At 37.5% G+C, this 23808-nt stretch overlaps 1 protein-coding gene across 1 annotated transcript in view; it reads right to left on the bottom strand.

Annotated features, from left to right (window-relative positions):
- Nucleotides 1-11912, bottom strand: part of PSD3 (pleckstrin and Sec7 domain containing 3) — a 1090324-nt gene extending 1078412 nt beyond the window's left edge. Inside the window, exon 1 of the mRNA XM_053703211.1 lies at nucleotides 11632-11912. Coding sequence (XP_053559186.1) covers nucleotides 11632-11652 — 21 coding nt within the window. The 5' untranslated portion in view covers nucleotides 11653-11912. The remainder of the gene's footprint in view (nucleotides 1-11631) is intronic.
- Nucleotides 11913-23808: the final 11896 nt, after the last annotated feature.

Raw genomic sequence — 23808 nt, 5'->3', positions numbered from 1 at the left:
GAGAAAACCCCCTCCCCGGAATTTCTATCGGCCTCTATCACATTAATCCATAAAGCGGGAAAAGATTCTCTGCTTCCTGAGTCGTATAGGCCGATTTCTTTATTGAATTCGGACTACAAGATCCTCACCAAGTTGTTTGCTGAGAGACTGAAGTTCATTCTGCCCAATATCATCCATGAAGACCAGACGGGCTTCATGTACGCACGCTCATCGACGGTTAATGTGCGAAGGGTTTTGCAGATTGTCCAACACTTCTGGACAGGTAACCACGCCCATAGGGAAGATAGACCAGAGGCCTTTCTGCTATCCCTGGACGCGGAAAAGGCCTTTGACCGTGTGGAGTGGGATCATCTGTTCCACACCATGGCTCAAGCCAACTTCACCGGTCCCTTCCTTACCCTTATCAAAAATCTCTATCAGTCACCAATGGCAAACGTGCTAGTGAATAATATATTCTCTCCCAGCCTTCAACTGCACAGGGGTACTAGCCAGGGGTGCCCTCTGTCACCCCTCCTTTTCAATTTAGCCTTGGAGCCATTGGCCATCAAGCTTCGTCAAACCTTTCCAGGTATCGATGTCGCGGGTGTCCCGCAGCACCTGGCTCTATATGCGGATGACATGCTCCTATTTGTGCAGGACCCCCAAGTGCACCTACCTAACATTCTGCAAAACCTTGCCGAATTTGGCCTCTTCTCCGGCTATAAAGTCAACGTGCAAAAATCGGAGATTCTCTGGTTGAACCGCACTAGGGGCTCAGATGTGAGGTACCCCTTCTCGGTAGCTTCGCAAGATATCACATATCTAGGCATTAGGATTTCGGCCAACCCCAACAAACTATAAGCTAATAATCTGACCCCTGTCTGCGCGAAACTTAGGGCTCAGATGAACAGTTGGAGATCTCTCCCACTTTCTTTGTCGGGAAGGGTGGCCCTACTCAAGATGGTGGTACTCCCTCGATTACTCTACCCATTGCTCATGCTCCCCTTACTTGTGAACAAATCTGATATCAAACTCTTAAATTCAGCAGCGAGAGCCTTTATCTGGCAGGGGAAAAAATCAAGGATCTCAAGAGACAAGCTTAGCTTGCCCTTTCTTCATGGAGGTCTGGCGCTTCCAGATTTCCGGCTATACAATTGGGCCGCACTGATCCGGTTGGTGGTGGATTGGCAGGTTGGCACTGGAGATTTTTGTCGTATAAATCTAGAACAGGCGGTGCTGGGCAATGTCTCTTTGGCTTACCTTCCACACGTACCAGACACAAGATCCCTAAGACCCCTGGGCCTTAACATACTATACAAAGACCCCTTAAAGGCCTGGTTACTGGCACACAAATACCTGGGTAAAACTTGCCATGCCTCCCCCTACTTACCAATTAGAAGAAACCCAGACTTCCCGGCAGGTTCCGAGACCCTGCCTTTTCGCATTTGGGAGACGCGGGGACTGTCTTCGCTTAAACACCTGTTAGATCCATTATCAAAAGCAATCAAAACATTCGGAGCCTTGCAGAGAGACTACAATATACCTAGGACACATTTCTATGCCTACTTACAGGTTCGCCACTATATGGGGGCGCTGATCAGAGACGGTGCAGACTTTTGGGAGGGTTCTCCCTTCCGCCTTTCTCAGACACTATACACCATGGGTAGGTTCTCGCTTTCGGAAATCTACCAGACACTTCTACAGCACCTTTTCACTTCTCATCAGTCTTCGATACAGACGGGTTGGGTTAGAGAGGGTTTGAGAGAGGTCTCTTGGGTAGAGGTAAGGAACAGCTTGGAAAAGACCAGGAAAGCTACTTTGTCAGCCTCATACAGGGAATCCCAAATACGTTTTCTCCACAGGGCCTACCTCACCCCAAGGACACTGGCAAAATGGGCTCCGTCCTCACCGAACAAGTGTACTAAATGCGCCTTAGCTAACCCCGGGCTTCTCCATTACATATGGGAGTGCCCCCCAATTAGGCAATACTGGGGAAAGATACAATTCTGGCTGAGAAGGCGGTTACAGATACAGATTGACTTACTCCCTGAGACTATAATATTTCTGTTGTGGGATGAGAGGCTCCGACAACAAGACTCAGTACTGAGCCTAATTATCTTAGTGGCTAGGAAACACTTACTACAACATTGGATAGCAGACAAAGGTCCCTCTTTCAGGGGTTTCAAAAATTTGCTAAAATCACAAATTTTCATAGAACAGATGGACGTGAGAACCGATGTTCAGAATAGGTTAGGCCGTTCCTACGTAAATGGCGCAGACTTATACTCACTTTCGAACTGGAGGTTCAGAGGCTTATCCTCAGACCTTTTAGGGATTCGGTTGCCTTCATGGAAGACGCACTTAGAGGAGACTGGGACCACCTACTCAACTAAACATCTATAGGGGATATTAGATCAAACTCCGTAACTTACCTGTACTCTTGCCCTCCCCCTCCCCTATCATTACCACTACAATATCCCCCCCCCCTTTTTTTTTTTTCCAGCCAGGCCTCAGCACCCCAACGGTCCTTTCTCACAAGGTCCGTAATGATTACCTCTGATAGAGGTTTTACTATTTGTACTTGTTAGCTAGAGATATACTGTTTAGTTAGGTTTATGGTTTTGTTTGTTGTAAAGAAAAAGGAAAAAATAAGTGGAGTCTGGGACTAGGACTTATGCAACACTGCTGTGCCCATTTTTTGATATAAACTGAAATTTAATTTTCAACTGTTATCTTGACCCAGTAAATAACATGTTAAATTTGGAACTTGTACTTTACCCGAGGTCTTTGTAATGAATATCCACTTCCTGCTGTAATATGACAGTATCACGCACTTTTGTTTTATGTGTGCATTTTGTCCTCCCGAATAAAAATGATATTTAAAAAAAAAAAAAAAACATGAAAACAGAATTTATGTTTACCTGATAAATTACTTTCTCCAACGGTGTGTCCGGTCCACGGCGTCATCCTTACTTGTGGGATATTCTCTTCCCCAACAGGAAATGGCAAAGAGCCCAGCAAAGCTGGTCACATGATCCCTCCTAGGCTCCGCCTACCCCAGTCATTCGACCGACGTTAAGGAGGAATATTTGCATAGGAGAAACCATATGATACCGTGGTGACTGTAGTTAAAGAAAATAAATTATCAGACCTGATTAAAAAACCAGGGCGGGCCGTGGACCGGACACACCGTTGGAGAAAGTAATTTATCAGGTAAACATAAATTCTGTTTTCTCCAACATAGGTGTGTCCGGTCCACGGCGTCATCCTTACTTGTGGGAACCAATACCAAAGCTTTAGGACACGGATGAAGGGAGGGAGCAAATCAGGTCACCTAAATGGAAGGCACCACGGCTTGCAAAACCTTTCTCCCAAAAATAGCCTCAGAAGAAGCAAAAGTATCAAACTTGTAAAATTTGGTAAAAGTGTGCAGTGAAGACCAAGTCGCTGCCCTACATATCTGATCAACAGAAGCCTCGTTCTTGAATAAAAATGGCTTACCGGATCCCATAGGGAAAATGACAGCTTCCAGCATTACATCGTCTTGTTAGAATGTGTCATACCTCAAGCAGCAAAAGACTGCTCACTGTTCCCCCAACTGAAGTTAATTCCTCTCAACAGTCCTGTGTGGAACAGCCATGGATTTTAGTAACGGTTGCTAAAATCATTTTCCTCATACAAACAGAAATCTTCATCTCTTTTCTGTTTCAGAGTAAATAGTACATACCAGCACTATTTTAAAATAACAAACTCTTGATTGAATAATAAAAACTACAGTTAAACACTAAAAAACTCTAAGCCATCTCCGTGGAGATGTTGCCTGTACAACGGCAAAGAGAATGACTGGGGTAGGCGGAGCCTAGGAGGGATCATGTGACCAGCTTTGCTGGGCTCTTTGCCATTTCCTGTTGGGGAAGAGAATATCCCAGAAGTAAGGATGACGCCGTGGACCGGACACACCTATGTTGGAGAAATATATTATATATATATATTTATTTTTGTTGCCATGCACTCACTACTGTCAGATACTTTAATGCTCGAGTGCTTCCTTAAAACCCAGTATATATTGTCTCATGTATAAAGGGCACTTACAGGACTTTAAATCACCACTTCATTTTATTCCAATTTAGGTCTTTATCGGTTATTTGTAGAGCGCCAACACATTCCGCAGCGATATAACAAACTTATATATAACCAGCTATAACAAGCTTGTTACAACAAAGAAAACCTCATTCCCCAAGGTTCACTTGGGGTGGACATCAGAGGATCGGCAGGGCGCCTTCCTTGAAACCCTCATGCAGAGGCAAATAAAATTGTGTAGATGCGGGAATTACAGCACTTCGGGCTTTACCCAAAGCTGCTTGGGTAATCCTAGGATTACCTGGATTTCTGACTTTACCCGTAACATATACACACACACACACATGACTACCAGGCCTTGGACATGTCCGACTAAAATGTACCAGGCCTTGAGATCACTTGGATTGAGAACCACTGCTCTAACACATTAGACCAATGAAAGTATATAATTTTCTTCCCCCTCTGACACCAATTAATTTAAATATATATATATATATATGACAACCGGGCCCTGGACATATGCGGCTACAATCTACCAGTCCTTAAGGTAACTTTGGTTGAAAACCAATGCTTTAGACCATTTTAATTTGCATGATCTTTATGTATACATAGAATGACTGACACAGGGCACACATAGAAATATATAAAACAGGGATGTTGCGCCAATAAAGGTTTTCACTGACCTGAAAGCGGCCCTAGAGTATGTATTTTTAAACCATAATCCTTCAAATGGATAAAAGGGTCACCCTACGTAATCCTTTTGCCACTGAGCCATTAAATCCTGATGTGCTAAAGCATTTTTTAGGTTTGTATACTCACTGCAATTACGTTTCATTTTCAGCGTTTTTTCTGTGTGAGTTACCCGCAAAAACATAAATTGGGGTTTTTTTTATCAGTCCAAAATTTTTAGCTTGCAGAAATCAAAAAATTGTCATAAATAGACAACATACAAAAAAAAATAATAAGTCTAGAGCATAGATGGTAAACTTTATGGGTCCAATTTTAACATTGCTTTGAGTTCCCAAAATATCAAAATTAAAGATTGTATATCTATGTTTTATTATAAAATTTAGTCTTAGAATAAGAAGATATATTTTGTTAAAGGACCAATAAATACAATATAATTGCATAACCAATTATTAACCATAACCATAAAAATTAATTCCATTGCCTTGTCATGTGACAGCCATCAGCAAATTACAAACTCATATATGTATACACTGAACTTTTGTACATGCTCACTAGGAACTGGTGCCTCAGAAAGAGACTGCGTACAATTTGATAATGCAAGTAAATTGGAAAGTTGTTTTCTTTTATTGCGTGCTCTAAATCATGGATGTTTAACAGGACACTGAACCCACATTTTTTCTTTCGTGATTCAGATAGAGCATGAAATTTTAAGCAACTTTCTAATTTACTCCTATTATCAATTTTTCTTCGTTCTCTTGGTATCTTTATTTAAAATGCAAGAATATAAGTTTAGATGCCGGACCATTTTTGGTGAACAACCTGGGTTGTCCTTGCTGATTGGTGGATAAATTCATCCACCAATAAAAAATTGCTGTCCAGAGTTTTGAACTAAGAAATAAGCTTAGATGCCTTCTTTTTCAAATAAAGATAGCAAGAGAACAAAGAAAAATTGATAATAGGAGTAAATTAGAAAGTTGCTTAAAATTGCATGTTCTATCTGAAAGAAAAAAATTTGGGTTGAGTGTGCCTTTAACTTTGACTTTCTTGCACTTAATAAAATATATGCCCATATAAATATAAGTGAAATTGTAAAATTACACATTTTGGCTTTCAGAAGGGTAACACCTTATTTTGACAATGTTCCATGCTTCTAGACATAGCAAAAAAAATACATAGAAAAAACGCCACACACACGAAAAAAAAATCTTTCAAAACCACACACAAAAACAAATTCTATAGAGATTCTCACAATTCACTCACACTCTTAGTGCATCTTTTATTTGGTGTATGAAATGCCATATGGCACTATTGTGTCCTTCAACTAAAACCACATTTGTGATAAAGGAACACCCAAGTCCCTGAAAGACTGTGGGAAAAATAGATGAAAGAACAAACTTTTTGCTTGGCTGAATAAAGCAGCCTGCATACACCGAAGAATAATGATAGCAAAATGACTTACTAAAAACTCTTTGGTGGGAATAAAGCATTATTACAGATATTACACAGACTGAACAAAAAAAATCTGCCTTAGCTGTATAAATTATTTAGTGAATTAATTCAATATTTTAAAACAATTATATAAAAAGAATGAAACAGATTTTAAATGTGAGGTAATTACAGAGTAAATACATAAATACATAAATAAAACACAAGTGTCAAAGTTATGTATGCTGAAAAAAGGTTGTGCAAACATAATATTCAACTGAATAATCAGAAGGACAAAAAGATACATAAATAATCATATTTTTGTCTGTGTTAAAGGGATGCATTAAAAGGACATGAAACCCAAACATTTTATTTCATGATTTAGACAGACCATACAATTCTACACAACTTTTCAATTAACTTCTATTGTCTAATTTGCTTCATTCTCTTGGTATTCTTTTCTTTTCTTTTTTTTTTTTGAAGGAACAGCAATGCACTACTGGAAACTAACTGAACACATCAATTGAGCCAATGACAAAAGAAACATGTCATCCACCAATCAGCAACAAGCTCCCAGTAGTGCATTACCACTCCTGAGCATACCTAGTATGCTTTTCAACAAAGTATACCAAGATAACAAACCGTATTAGATAATAGAAGTAAATTGGAAAGTTGTTTAAAACTGCATGTTTTATCTGTATCAGGAAAGCTACATTTTGAGGCCTATTTATTAAAGGTCTGTCGGACCTGATCCGACAGTGCGGATCAGGTCCGACAGACATCGCTGAATGCAGAGAGCAATACGCTCTCCGTATTCAACATTGCACAAGCAGCTCTTGTTAGCTGCTGGTGCAACGCCACCCCCTGCAGACTCACAACCAATCGGCCGCCAGCAGGGGGGTGTCAATCAATCCGATCATACTCGATCGGGTTGAATTGTGGTGATCTCTGTCCGCCTCATCAGAGCAGGCGGACAGGTTATGGAGCAGCGGTCTTTAGAATGCTGCTCCACAACTTGCGTTTCTGGCGAGTCTGAAGACTCGCCAGAAACACGGGCCCTCAAGCTCCATTCAGAGCTTGATAAATGGGCCTCTTTGACTCTACTGTCTCTTTAATAGATTTTTTTGATTATACGAAGATATAATGAGGAAAATAACACAAATTTTTGTATTGCATGAATGAGTGTAACAAATACAAATACACAAAGTCAGGGATCCACAGATTCTACCTTCTTTACTGGAAAAATGAAAACTCTGATACTCCCCAAACTTGGATGTAAATTAAAGCAAACATTGCTTAAAGGGACATTATACACTAATTTTTTCTTTGCATAAATGTTTTGTAGATAATCTATTTATATAGCCCATAAAGTTTTTTTTTTAAATTAATGTATAGTTTTGCTTATTTTTAAATAACATTGCTCTGATTTTCAGACTCCTAACCAAGCCCCAAAGTTTTATGTGAATACGCTCGACTACCTACTCCAGCTTGCTCCTGTTTGTGTAAAGGGTCTTTTCATATGCAAAAGAAGGGGGAGGGGGGGAGTGTCTTATTTGCCACTTGTAGTGGGCTTTCCAGCTACCTTTTCAACAGAGCCAAAGTGACAGCTTCTAAGTAAGTTTTTAAACAGTTTTATACTGGATTTTTATATCAGTATCTGTGCATATTATTCTTTATAGTAGTGTCTATTACATGCAGTTATATGAAAATGAGTGTATACTGTCCCTTTAAACTTTTATTAAAACAGGCAACGCAGCTTATTCCAAGACACTGAAAGAAGGTAGATGCCCCCCATCCCCCAGGAGTGGAAAACTCAAGTACAAATCACCCTTTCATTAGAACGTTACCATTACAACACCTCTAACAGTCTGCACTCTGAAGTCCAGTTGAGCATCATGGGAAATGTAGTTCTGAAACATCTGGAGGGCCAAGGTTCCCCATCCCTGAACTAGACACTCATGAGACACGCTCTCACACGTGGGATAACAATGAAAGTAACATAAGCTCTGGAACTTATATCAAGACATATTATTACCATTTGTTTATTGTCTGCATTACCTATACCAGGTGTTGAAAAGATTGCTGTCCTGGATAATCAATCTGGACATAATCACTTTACAAGATTTGATCTTTTATCATTTAGCTATCATATTGGACATTTGGTGATGGAGTACAATAAATTAATTTGCCTTTACGATTTGAGAATTTGATTTTTATTGTATTCCACAATAATGTTTGATTTACTGATGTTTTTGTTTAAATTTAATAAAAATAAGGCTTCTTTCTTAAAAAATATATAAATAAATATTTTTTTTTAAAAAGGAAGACTCCACACTGCTCTGATGAGGGAATAATTGAACACAAAGGGGCCGAATTACTAAACTGCGGATGCAGCTGTTTCTGTATGAGCCTTCAGGCTCTCCGGAAATGTAAGTTACGAAGCAGCGGTCTTAAGACCGCTGCTTCTTAACTCGTCCGCCACCACTGATGCGGTGGACAGCAATCAGGCCAATCGGATACGATCGGGTTGATTGACACCTCCTGCTAGCGGCCGATTGGCCGCAAATGTGCAGGGGATGGTATTGAACAAGCATTTCACAATAAATGCTTGTGCAATGATAAATGCCGACAAGAGTATGCTGTCGGCATTTATCAATGTAGGGCCGACATGATAAATCGGCCCCAAAAGCTTTAGTGAGAGGATGATGTTCTGAATGAAAACAATAAAGTTGTTGATGTGTTCTTAAAGGAATAGAAAGGTCCAAATTTAAATATGCGGGATATGCACATATCCTGTGAGAGCCGTTTACCAGTATTCAAGCTCAGAGAGGTGACTCTGGTGTGTATTTCTTCTGTAAAGACGTAATTTGTGTCACACAAGCACCACTGACCCTCTGAGAATGTCTGGTGTTTGAATACTAATGCACGGGCACTCACAGGATATGTGCATATGCCCAGAAAAACAGTAATAACTAACTTGAAGCAATTTTGCAAATGGAAGTATATTGCAAAAGTGCTTCTATTTAAAATTGAAATGCATTAAAGCACATTTAAATTTTGACCTTTCTATCCCTTTAAGACCACATCAAAACTGTATTTATTGTTTTCATACAGGACATCAAGTACATAACAGTGATAACATTATAAAGAAGTTTGTCCGAGTTCAATAAAGTCTAGGTAACGCTGGTGCAATTTCATGTAAAAAATAGTATTTGTAAAACGCATAGATTGTAATATAAAATGTTTGTTCATAGTAATGCATAGTAAAAAAAAAAAAAAAACTTGCAATATACTTTCAAAATGTATTTTAGTCCATTTTCCTGTAATTTGGGAAAAAAAGTGAGTTTTCACAGTTCTGAGAGTGGACTTCATACTTCACAAACCTGCTAAATACTTGTCCCTAATTGGCCTCAGTATTGGTGATAAGATACAGCAAAACAATGCAAGTTTTTCTAGCAAGTTGAAAGGGCAAGGTGTGTCTGTTTCAATGACAGGCCCATATTGGTTGTTTACAACAAGATAAGTAGTTGGGGATGTATGTTCATTAAAAAACAATTGCAGCAAACAACATGTTAATGTAAATAAAATTAAAAAAAACACGTTAACGTATTTACAAAGCTTTCAAGAATCTAGAAAAGTCTTGAAAATAAAAGGTGTTTTAGGACACTCTTCCACAAAGTACAGAACTACAAAAACAAAAACACACTTGTTTTTTTATTAAAGGGCCATTATAGTGTTAAAATTAAATCTATTACAATCGATTTAAGCATGTAATTTTAACACTAGCAATGCTGTAATAGTGTAATGCTATGTATTTAAACAATGACTTGCACTGCTAATTGGATCAGCAGCAGTTTTCGCTCTGGGCCAGCAGTGCTCTGCGGTTTCCAAGCAGGTCTTTAAGTATGTGTTTAAACCCTTTGTCAGGGTCAAGCACATAGCATTACAGAAGCTGTGTTAAAGTGACATGCTCTAACAGATTAGAACATGTCATTTTAACATTATAATGGCCCTTTTAATACAAAAAAATGTACAGTTCTGTAGAGCATAATATACTTTGAAAATAAATTATGAGAATATAAGTGATATAAATGTAAACCAAATACTACAAATCCCAGAATGCTCAGAGTGAAAGCATTTAGTGACAACCAGTCATAAGCCATTCAAAATCTTGACCCCTTAACAACAGATTCACTCAAATCGTTGCCATCTTTTGCTGCCTGAGGCAACTGACTAATTTTCGTACAGCCAGTTGTTACGGTCCATATATTTGGCTTGTGCCTGTATTAGATAAATGAATGTTGTAATTGGAACAAAAGAAAAAAATCAAGACATACCATGGTTCACTGACACCACATGCACAAGAATGTCTCACTCCATATTCAGGTGTTCATTTCTTGTTAAACACTTCCTTATAAATAAATCCAGGCTATAGAGAAGCTTTTGCTAACAGATAAGCAAATTAAAAAATTATTATTTTGTTCCCCATGTTGCTAATTTTCTACCTATCTATCTTTTGGTCTGTCCTGTTTATTTATTTGTGCATGCTTTATTTGTTTGCAGAATATTTCTCAAAACAGAAGCAGTATCAAATAATATATTCCATGCTTGGTCACAAGCAAATGTGAGGAAAATAATTATATATATATATATATATATATATATTTATATATATATATATATATATATATATATATATATATATATATATATATATATACCATATGTCATTTCAAATACCAAGTCTTTTTATTTCCATACAGCTATTAAAAGAAACAAATTACACATAAAAGCTGGAATGACTGTGCTTGTTTATAATGTCAGAGTCAAATAAACGTATTATAAATTGTTTTTAATCTCAACAATGACTTTGCCAATGATTTCAATGAAAAGAAAATACTTAGTACTCTGTGTCACGAAAACATAACAAACCGGTGTTGACGTTAGAAAACTACATGCAGTTTGTTATACTATAGCATATGAAGTGCTGGTGATCAACAGAAGTTATAAGTTCAGTAACGTACGACAACTATCATATAAGTGATGCGTTGTCCCTTTTTTTGTATTTTGCATTAAAATGTGACTGATTATTTTTGAAAGTTGACACATTCATACACAGAAAATGAATGGTCGATTGACTGGCTGAATGAATGAATGAAAAAATGAAACCAGAAACATAAAATGAATGAATATGCATATTTACAGAAGCACTTCAGTATTACATGCATTTATTATTGATTCCTTGATAGAAATACATTACTTAATGCACTAAGAGGTATAGCTCTATTGCACTGTGTCAGGCAGTCATTATAAGACGTCAGACCCTAGTATAAGCTCTCTGCTAGAAACTTGAGCTGCAAATCATATCCTATGAATCTGGGCTCCAATTCCTTATTATAACATACAGAAAATTAGTACATAAAATGCAGTGAGACATTATGCAGTGCCCTGACTTACCCCACCATCTCCTTCTTCCATTTTCCATGTCTGAGATGTCGCGTTAGCTGTAATTTCCTGGGCTTTGTGTTTTTCTTTCGTTTGCTTTCTCTATCTTTTACTCCTCCTCCCCCTCCCGTGTCTTCTTTATTCCTTTCCCCTGGTTGTATCTTCCCCCTGCACTTTTCTCCTGTGACCAGTCTTTTGTTGTAAAGCCCCAGAGGTGGGAGCTGTGTGACTCTGCTCTCCTCCTCCCACTGAAGGGATCCGGCTTCCTGAAGTGGATGAGACCGGTGTGTGCTGAGCAGCACCTCCTACTGTACTAACTGCTCACAAGCACACTCCCTGCCTAGGGCCACACATACTTACCTCTGCCGCTTGTACTTCCTGCCCATGGTCACACACAATTTGTATTCCCAGAGCAGGGTCACACACACATAGGACATATATACCCCCTGCGCAGTGTCACAAACTTATAAGCTGATACATGGGTCACACATATATACTGCAGGCACATGTGCTCCCTGTTTAGGGTCACACATAAAGTATATACTACAGGCACATGTACTCCCTGCACAGGGTCACACACATATACTTGCTGCCACATCATGTATTCATGCACAGGTCACACACATATACCACTGGCAGTGACACACATACTCCCTGCTCATGTGGTAACATGCAGTGATCATTTTCCACATAGGAAACTTAGCTTTAAAGGGACAGTCTAATTCAGAATTAATTCTTTTTTATTAAAACTATACATATATATATATATATATATATATATATATATATATATATATATATATATATATATATATATACACAGTATTGCCATTCCCCAGTTTTGCATAACCAACATAGTTATATTAATATACTTTCTACATCTGTGATTACCTTGTATCTAAGACTGCCCCTTATCTCAGTTCTTTTAACAGACTTGCATTTAAGCCAATCAGTGTTGACTCCTAAGTAACTCAACAGATGAGAGCACAATGTTATCTATATGGCACACATGAACTAGCGCTGTCTAGCTGTAAACAAAACTGTAAAAATTCACTTAGATAAGAAGCAGCCTTCAAGGGCTTATAAATTAGCATATGAGCCTATCTATGTTTAGCTATGGTATGGACCATATAGGCTTTATATACAAAGGGAATCATTCTGTTATGTGGGTCCAAACATTCCTCCAGGTCCGGGATGGCATGGGTAAATATTTCATGTAATAGTTCAAGTTTCTGTTATTACAGTTCTTTTCTTTAGCAACAGTTTGTTACCCTGTTCCCACATATTCCAGGTTCTGGAAAAAATAAAATGTGTCTTCAATCATCTCATTTCCATCATAGATTTTGTATTTGGTCCTTTTCCATCGATGCACCTGTTTCTTTTGAATGGACATTAAACACTAAATAAATGCTATACTGAATGACATATTCAAAGCAAAGATTAGACATGAATAATATGCATAGGGTCAGATTACAAGTGGACCGCTAAATATGGCTTGCGAGCAAGCAATATTTGTGCTCCACTTTGTAATACCAGGGCATGATAATGTGCGCTGGTATTACATGTAAATCACGAGAGAGCGCTTCCATAGGCCTCGTTCTGATGCCGTCACAGACGGCATCAGAAGCTCATGCAGCGAAGGGGGTAAGTAGTGCAGCGATGGGCATCATTTTTAAATATATATGTATATGATTATATACATATATATTTATGTGTTAATATGTGTATATACACATATAAGCACATAAATATATATGTATATAATCATATACATATATATTTACATTGCGGTCTATGGGAACACGCAGTTCCCATAGACAGCAATGTGAAGCCACTTTTCAGTGCCGTTTTTTTGGGGGTTTTTTCTAACACCCCATTCCCACCAACTTTACACTCCAAAAACTGCCTAGAGCAATTATTTTATTTTTTAAAAATGCTACTTTTTTATTTTATTTTTTTTATAAAAAAAACTATAATGCCCTCTATTTTGAGGGCATTTAGGGCACTTTTAAAAAATTAACCAGAGATCTAATCTCTGGTTAATTTTTTAGAGCACTAATTGCTACTGCGTGGTAGCAATAACCAGCCACTGGTTAATTATTGCGCTCCGCAAACGGGCAAATTTGCCAGTTTGCGGGAGCACAATACGTTATGTTTAAAATTATACTAGTTGTTTACTGAAAAAATAAATAAGTGTAATGTTTTAGAGTCTATAAAGCAATAGGCGTAGCCATGTTGTAACTCAGATTTCCTTCTATTCTGAGGCCAATTAGGGACAGTTGTAAATTGGTCACTACCTTTAAAACATTTTTATGTGACTCTGTGGCTATGAGTGTCACTCTACAATTTTACTGTTTTCTTGAATTTCTGTTTACTAGATTACATATATGACAACATATATGAATGTAGTCAAAGCAAAGATCAGCCTGAGAATACTATGTAGATGTGTTTTTTAATTATATTAGTTGTTAAAATATGGAAGAAATATTGAAGAAATATGTGTAAAATTATAGTTTCTAAAAAGTGTTTTAGTACCTATAAAGTAATGGGCGTTGAAATGTTAAAACATAGGTTTCCTTTTTCTAGTCTTTTCCGCTGAGGATAATTAAGTATGCAAATGGAAATATAAGAAATTTAAAGTAGCTGTTACATTCCTATATTCAATACGTGCACTTTATCTGCCCCTAAGACTTTATCAGCTCCTAATTGTTATGGGGGCGATTTATCAAGCTCTTCAGCAGGTTTTCACTTGCCTACGACTACAGGTTCTCACAAGAGAACCGGCACGCCGTATTTAACAAGCAGCGGTCCTCAGACCGCTGCTTCCCTATCCTTTCTCCACCTCTTAGGTGGCGAATTTTAATCTCCCCAGTCTAGTCCGACCGGAGAGATTGACAGCTCCTGCCCGCGCATGATTTGCTGTGCGCAGTTAGGGGGCGGGATTGCACGCAAGCGCAAAATAGCGCTTATTTGCTATGCTGAATTCCGCCAGCAGACAGGGGTGCATATGTGTGCCCCTGTCCTCCTCAGCTTGATAAATCGCCCCCTAAGTGTCCTCAGATCACAGATAAAAAACCTAGGTTTTTACATTGCAGGCAGCAGCCATTATTTAATAGAAACTCAAGGGAATTGGAAAGCCCACAATTTTTATAGTTAAATTAAAGGAAAAAGGGACAAAATAAACAGTGAAAGTATATTGCAACATCGTTTTTATCATTACACATAAGTATTTTATATTACATTTTATATTACAATCTCAAAGTGTTGGATGCACCTTTAAAGGGACATGAAACCCTAAAAAAAATGTAATGATTCAGATTGAGCATACAATTTTAAACAACTTTCGAGTTTGACTCTATTTTCTAATGTGCTTTGTTCTCTTGGTATTCTTGGTTGAAAAGCACACCTAGGTAGGCTCAGAAGCAGCAATGCACTCCTGGGAACTAACTGCTCATTGGTGGCTGAACATATATGCTTTGCCATTGATTTACCTGAGTGAATTGCTAATCCATCAACATAGGATAACAAGAGAATGAAGCAAAAACATCAATGAATAAAGACATTATTATACTCATATATTACCAATGATCTAAACACATTTGACTATGAATGCTAACAAGTGTTTATTAATCAAACACACAAAACAGCAAGAGAATTGCATACACATAAGCTTGCACGCAAACATCAACAAACACTCAAGACAAAACAAGGGAATTTATTTCTGGTCGCCGGTCAGGAAGTGTAATACAGGATATAATCAAGGCAGCACACACATACAGAGGTCAAAGTGATAACATCAATTTTGCATAGGACTCCAATAACTTTATAGCCTTATTGTTGTAAACATTTTGTTATTACTTCAAAGGGACAGTAAAATAAAAATTAAACTTTCATGATTCAGATAAAGCACGTAAAGTTAAAGGGACAGTCTACTCCAGAATTTTCATTGTTTAAAAAATTAGATAATCCCTTTATTACACATTCCCCAGTTTTGCATAACTAATACAGTTATATTAATATACTTTTTACCTCTGTGATTACCTTGTATCTAAGCCTCTGCAGACTGCCCTCTTATTTAAGTACTTTTGACAGACTTACATTTTAGCCAATCAGATCCCTCTCATAAGTAACTCCACGGGCATGAGCACGATGTTATCTATTAGACACACATGAACTAACACCCTCTAGCTGTAAAATAATGGTCAAATGCATTCAGATAAGAGGCGGCCTTCAACGGCTTATAAATTAGCATATGAGCCTACCTAGGTTTAACTTTCAACAAAGCAAATTTGGTAATAAAAGTAAATTGGAAAGTTGTTTAAAATGACATGCCCCATCTGAATCATGAAAGTTTAATTTGGATTAGACTGTACTTTTAAACAACTTTCTATGTTACATTTATTAGCAATGTGCTATGTTCTCTTGGTATATTTGGTTTAAGCGTAAACCTAGGTGGGCTCCTAGGAGCTCAGGGGTGCTTGTGTATCCTATGGCAGAAGTGCTTGCAATATTGTATAACTTTCCTATAAACATTGTTGCAAACACTGCTGCCATAAAGTGCTATGTGCACGCTCCTGAGCTCCAATGAGCCAACAAATGTTTACTCTTCAACAAAGGATAGCAGGAGAACAAAGCAAATTTGATAACAGAAGTTGTTTAAACTACATGTTCTATCTGAACATTTTCTAATTTAGAGTTTACCGTCCTTTAAAACATAGTATTGCTGTAGCAAACAAAATGTGAACCACATAAAAGCTCTATTCAGTTTCTATGAAATGATGATCTAACCACTATACTCTTCAATATATAATAGAAGAATAGATGCAAGTGCAATGGAATGTTCCATTCAGATAAAGACTTCTTTTATAGCAATGCATTTATATTGTTTAAGACCTCTATATAATGTATGCGTGATGACTGTTTACTGTCATATTTACCTATCGATTACTCTGTCACATACAATTACATACAAGTTGATATTTTATAATGTGATGTATTCTGTTTGCCTATATATGGCTACATCACAAGTGGGGTGCTAAATTATTGCGCTCCCGCAAGCGGGCAAATTTTCCCGTTTGCGGGAGCACGATAATTAACCAGCCATTACAGTGGCTGGTTATTGGCGCTCCGAAAATTAACCAGAGATTAGATCTATGGTTAATTTTCTAAAAGTGCCCCAAATGCCCTCAAAATAGAGGGCATTGTAATTTTTAATTTTAATTTTTTTTAGCTTTTTTATTTTTAAATTAAAAACAACTGCTCTAGGCGCTGGTATTACAAAGTGGAGCGCTAATATCGCTTTATACATAGAGGCCTCCTTATCTTATCTCTGTCTGCATATACAAATGACAATACTCAGTGAGAGAGAGAGAGATTCAAAATTAGCATTTTAGTACCTATATCTCACACTCCCATTAGGAAAGTGATTACAGCAGCTGCCTCATGTTAAAGGGACACTGTACCCAAATTTTTTCTTTCGTGATTCAGATTAAGCATGAAATTTTAAGCACCTTTCTAATTTACTCCTATTATCAATTTTTTTTCATTCTCTTTGTATCTTTATTTGAAATGCACGAATGTAAGTTTAGATGCTGGCCCATTTTTGGTGAACAACCTGGGTTGTCCTTGCTGATTGGTGGATAAATTCATCCACCAATAAAAAAGTGCTGTCCAGAGTACTGAAACCAAAAAAAGCTTAGATGCCTTCTTTTTCAAATAAAGATAGCAAGAGAATGAAGAAAAATTGATAATAGGAGCAAATTAGAAAGTTGCTTAAAATTGCATGCTCTTTCTGAATTACAAAAGAAAAAATTTGGGTTCAGTGTCCCTTTAACATAACTTTTCAATAGAAAGTACTGCTGTATTCTTATTTTCAGTATGAGTGTCAGTTTCTACAGGCAAAAGTAGTTATTTCAAATGAAAAAAAAGGTAAAGGAGCTATTTGTAGACAATTTAATATATTCCTGCAAGTAAAAACATGTAACAGTCCCTGGTCTTGTGTGGTTGTCATGGTTTGAGAGGTCTAAATGCTTTCCCCCCTGCTTTTTCTCAGGACATTGCAAATATTGCAGATTGAGGGATTGCTTCAGATCCATCAAGGATGCACCCCAACTCTGCCAATGGCAGGTCTGGCCCCACCCACTACACACTCAGGGCCCTCCTATTCCACAATGGCTCCACCCACAATTCTTCTCCCTTCTCTGTCCCATAAAGCCGAGAAATGTTGTGAGTTTACACATACAATGTGATCCAGAGGATAGAGTATCTACAGCAGCTGGGTAACAGTTGAACATTTAAGTTTTTTAAAACTAAATTTAAAATACAGAGCTATGTCACTCTGTTGTTGCCCTTATGTGACTTTATCAATATTAAAGGGAAATAGCAGTCAAAATAAAAGGGACAGTAAAGTCAAAATTATACTTTCATGATTCATTTTTATGAACTGTAAACCTTGATTTTCTAAGGTCTTTAGTGTGCACGTGTATTTAGAACTCTATGGCAGCAGTGTCTGCAACAATGTACTACAAACATTTTTGCAAAATACTGCTGCTAAAATATTTGCACACTTCTGAGCCTACTCTTCATTAAAGGATACCAAGAGAATGAAGCACATTTGAATTGAAGTTGGACCTTTTTAACTGCATGCTTTATTTAAAGGGACAGTCAAGTCAAAATCAAACTTTCATGATTCAGATAGGGCATGGCATTTTAAACAACTTTCCAATTTACTTTTATCATCAAATTTGCTTTGTTCTCTTAGTATTCTTTTTTGAAAGCTAAACCTAGGTAGGCTCAAACTGATTTCTAAACCATTGAAGGCAACCTCTTATCTCAGTGCATTTTGTTTTTCACAGTTAGAGAGTGCTAGTTCATGTTTTTCATATTGATAACATTGTGCTCATTCCCGTAGAGTTATTTATGAGTCAGCAATGATTGGCTAAAATGCAAGTCTGTCAAAAGAACTAGGATAAGGGGGCAATATGCAGAGGCTTAGATACAAGGTAATCACAGATGTAAAACGTGTATTCATTTAACAGTGTTGATTATACAAAACTCAGGAATCTATACTATAATTGTGTTTGTAACGCATCCGTCACCGTCGCCAGTTGCGCACACATCCTTAAAGGAATGTTGGCAACAGGTGGATTCTTTCACCACCCTGCCATTTTCGGAGTCCATCGGGATGCAGCGTAGGCAAAAGGAGCATTACAAAAAAAAACTAACCTCCCACAATAAGTATTACAAAAAAAAACTAACCGCCCGCAATAAGTATTACAAAAAAAAACTAACCTCCCACAATAAGTATTACAAAAAAAACCTAAACGCCCGCAACAAGTATTGAAAAAATAAATAAACCGCCCGCAATAAGTATTACAAAAAAAAATAATCGCCTGCAATAAGTATTACAAAAAAACTAATCGCCTGCAATAAGTATTACAAAAAAAAATAACCTCCCGCAATAGGTATTAAAAAAAAATCTAAGCGCCTGTATGAAGTATTAAGAAAAAAAAAAAAATACCTAATAAAATTATTAACCCCTAATCCGCCATTCCCCCACATCGCAAATTAAATAATTAATTTATTAACCCCTAAACCACCATCCACCACCAACGCAATAAACTAATTTACCTATTAACTCCTACACCGCCAACCCCCACAACACAAATAATAAGTTAATGACTAAGCTCCCTAACCTAACACCCCTAAATGAACCCCTTAATTACATAAAATAATAAAATACTACATTAAAAAAATAAAATTACATTAAATTAATCAAAAATTACACAAAATAAAAAAATTACAGAAAATAATAAACCACATTATCCAAAAAAAAACACCTAATCCCTATGAAAATAAAAAAGCCCCCCAAAATAAAAACACCCCCTAAACTAAGAATAAACTACCAATAGCCCTTAAAAGGGTTTTTTGTAGGGCATTGCCCCAAGTTAAAAAGCTCTTTTCCTTGAAAAAAATACTAAGTCCCCCCTCTAACAGTAAAACTTCCCACCCACCAAACCCCCCCCCAAAAAAAACTAACACTAAAAAAACCTAAACTACCCACTGCCCCTAAAGGGGCATTTGTATGGGCATTGCCCTTAAAAGGGCATTCAGCTATTTTTTTTGCCCAAAAAACCCTAATTTGAAAAAAAACAAAACCCCCCAAAAAAAAAAAAAGCCTAACATTAAGCCCCAAATAGGTACTTAAGGTTCCTGAAGTCCGGCGGAGAAGGTCTTCTTCCAGGCGGGTCCATCATCTTCATCCACAGCGAAGGTGGCGCGGAGTAGAGGTGAGGAGCAGTATTTGCAGATGTGTCAATCCTCGGCGGTGGTCATCGGCTGCGGTGCTCCTCGGTGGTGGCGGTCCTCGGCGGTGGCGTGGAGGTTCCTCTTCATGCGATCGTCCCCAGCACACTGAAGATTGAATGCAAGGTACCTCATATTTATTGGGGTACCTTGCATTCCTATTGGCTGAAATTTTCAAAATCAGCCAGTAGAATGAGAGCTACCGAAATCTTATTGGCTGATTTGAACAGCCAATAGGATTTCAGTAGCTCTTATCCTATTGGCTGATTTCAAAATTTCAGCCAATAGGAATGCAAGGTACCCCACATTGATTGTGGTACCTTGCATTCAATATTCTGTCAACATCGGATGAAGAGGAGCCTCCAAGCCGCCGAGGACACCCGCCGAGGACCGCTGCCGCCGAGGACCGCCACCGCTGAGGACCGCTGCTGAGGATCCAGGCATCGGGAACACAGCTCCGCACCTCCGGTCTGCGCCGCCTTCACTCCGGATGAAGATAGAAGATGATGGATACTTCTGGAAGAAGACCTTCTACGCCGGACTTCAGAAAGAGTGAGTACCTATTTGGGGCTTAGGTTTAGGCTTTTTTATTTTCATTTTTGGGTTGTTTTTTTTTTTTTTTTTTTTAAAGATTAGGTTTTTTTTGGCTTGATTGCCCTTTTAAGGGCAGTAAAAGGACTGAATGCCCTTTTAAGGACAATGCCCATACAAATGCCCCTTTAGGGGCAATGGGTAGTTTAGTTTTTTTTAGTGTTAGTTTTATTATTTTGGGGGGCTTGGTGGGTGGGAGGTTTTTACTGTAAGGGGGGACTTAGTATTTTTTAGTGGTAAAAGAGCTGTTTAACTTAGGGTAATGGCCTACAAAAGGCCCTTTTAAGGGCTATTGGTAGTTTAGTATTAGATTAGGGGGTGTTTTTATTTTTATAGGGGTATTAGTTTAGGTTTAATTTTATTATTTTGGATAGCTTTGTTTATTTTTTTCTGTATTTGTACTTTTTTTTTATTTTTTTTAACTGTAGCTTGGGGGGTTGTATTTTTTTAAACATAGACTGCCCTCTGGGCATTATCTATCTTTTTAAACAATACAATTTTTGGAGTAGACTGTCCCTTTAAATCATGAAAGAATAATTTTAACTTTTCTGTCAATTTAACTTTCATGATTTGGATATAATGTACAAATTTAAAAACCCAACTCCAGTTTTCCAATTTACTTTTATGATCAAATGAAACTCTTTTTCTTGGTATCCTTTGTTAAAATGTACAAATGTACAAATGTACATTAGTTAACTTTTCATGTGACTTTTCTTTAATATTGTCCTTAAAGGGACATTCCAGTCAAACAAATATTTTTTTGTTTTATATAGAGACAATGATTTGATATTTCTCTATTTTTGGTTGTTCATTTGGTTTATTTGAATTTGAATAATCGAGGATTAGAAACATACATTATTTCACGGATTATTCCAATTCACTGCCAAAGTATTTCTTGTATTTTTAAATTTAGAATAAAAGCAGTTTACCTAGAGTTACCAGGCTAGTTCATTGTTGTTAATGAGCTTCGGGCAAATACATTAAAGATCTGTGGAATGCTGTACAAATCTATGACAGTAAGCTTTACACATCTATGCCAGTAGAACTGATTATTATAATAAGACTATATCCTGCTTTTTTTTGACTCAAGCCAATGACTTGAAAGCATTTTTTCCTTAAAGTAACAGATTACTCCAGAATTGTTATTTTTTAAAAAGATAGATAATCGCTTTATTACCCATTCCCCAGTTTTGCATAACCAACACTATTATATTATTACACTTTTTACCTCTGTGATTACCTTGTATCTAAGCCTCTGCAGACTGCACCTTATTTCAGTTCTATTTACAGACATGTATTTTAGCCAATCAGTGCTGACTCATAAATAACTCCACGGGAGTGTGCAGAATGTTATGGCACACATGAACCAGCACTGTCTAATTGTGAAAAACTGTCAAAATGCACTGAGATAAGAGGTTTAGCTTTCAAAAAAGAATACCAAAAAAACAAAGCACATTTGATGATAAAATTAAATTGGAAAGATGTTTAAAATTACGCCCTATCTGATTCATGAATGTTTCATTTTGGCTACACTGTCCCTTTAAGAAAAATCCACTGAATTTTATTATGTATATGTCTTGCGGAGGAGATCATCAGACAACACCAATTTTGTAAGTGAGTGGTCAATAGAAGGAGCTACATGCTGTTAAAATACTGACTAAACTCTCTGCTAATATTTATCAATACAGGTAGCCCTCAGTTTACGTCGGGGTTAGGTTCCAGAAGGAATGGTTGTAAATCGAAACTGTTGTAAATTGAAACCCAGTTTAGAATGTAAGTCAATGGGAAGTGAGGGAGATAGGTTCCAGGCCCCTCTGAAAATTGTCATAAGTAACACCTAATACATTATTTTTAAAGCTTTGAAATGAAGACTTTAAATGCTAAACAGCATTATAAACCTAATAACATAATAACACAACACAGAATATATAATTAAACTAAGTTAAATGAGCAAAAACATTTGCTAAACAGCATTATAAAACTAATAAAATAATCACACAACACAGACTTCACTTGCATTTTTCTGCAAACAATTCTTTCCTATGCATTCCAATCTGGACTGATTTATAGACAGGAAGATCTTGTTCCTTTGAAATCTGCTCAATAGCTCAGGTCTGGTTAAACTGATTAATTTCAGCTTGCTTCGCTTTGCTGCAACACAAGCGGACAGCTCCATCTACTGGCTATTTTAATAAATGCACTGCTTCTCAATGCTTTTCAAAAGCAGTCACATGACTGGGAAAAAAGGTTGTTATTCTGAAACGGTGTAAATTGAACCGTTGTAAAACGAGGGCCACCTGTATATCCATATTAGGTTATATTTTTTAAGGGGGTTCCACATTAAATTGAACTTGGGTCAATGCTCTATAATTATATATTTTGTTCTGTTATTTTTAAGATAATAAAATCCTATTTATTTATGTATTTATTTATTCCAATGACTACATAACTGCACTAATAATAAAAGGTAAGTGCCAGAAACCTACAGCAGAAGTGATTTTTAATGGCACTCAGAGAACTGCATTGAGGGATGACAGCTTTTGGTGCCCCATGTGTCACATTTCTAGCTGGCAGCGTGGCAGCCTAGCCCTGCGGTATTATCCTCTTCACTTGAGGGTATGGGGCTAACAGAGGGGCCGCACAGTCTGATTCAAAGTCTCATGTGGGTATGTGACTTACATACGCCTAGATTACGAGTCTTGCGTTAGCCTTAAAAAGCAGCGTTGAGAGGTCCCGACGCTGCTTTTTAATGCCCGCTGGTATTACGAGTCTGGCAGGTACAGGTGTACCGTTCACTTTTCTTCTGCGACTCGAGCGTACCGCAAATTCCCTTACGTAAATTGCGTATCCTATCTTTTCAATGGGATTTTCCTAACACCGGTATTACGAGTCTTGGAAGAAGTGAGCGGTAGACCCTCTCCTGTCAAGACTGTTACCGCATTTAAAAGTCAGTAGTTAAGAGTTTTATGGGCTAACGCCGTAACATAAAACTCTTAACTAAAGTGCTAAAAAGTACACTAACACCCATAAACTACCTATTAACCCCTAAACCGAGGCCCCCCCCCCACATCGGAAACACTTAAATAACGTTTTTAACCCTTAATCTGCCAACCGGACATCGCCGCCACTGTAATAAATATATTAACCCCTAAACCACCGTACTCCCGCCTCGCAAACACTAGTTACATTTTATTAACCCCTAATCTGCCGTCCCTAACATCACCGACACCTACCTACATTTATTAACCCCTAATCTGCCGCCCCCAACGTCGCCCTACTATATTAAATTTATTA

Source organism: Bombina bombina, chromosome 2, assembly GCF_027579735.1.
Source record: "Bombina bombina isolate aBomBom1 chromosome 2, aBomBom1.pri, whole genome shotgun sequence".
In the NCBI taxonomy this organism is placed as follows: domain Eukaryota; kingdom Metazoa; phylum Chordata; class Amphibia; order Anura; family Bombinatoridae; genus Bombina; species Bombina bombina.
This window is presented reverse-complemented; position numbering and strand designations above follow the sequence as displayed.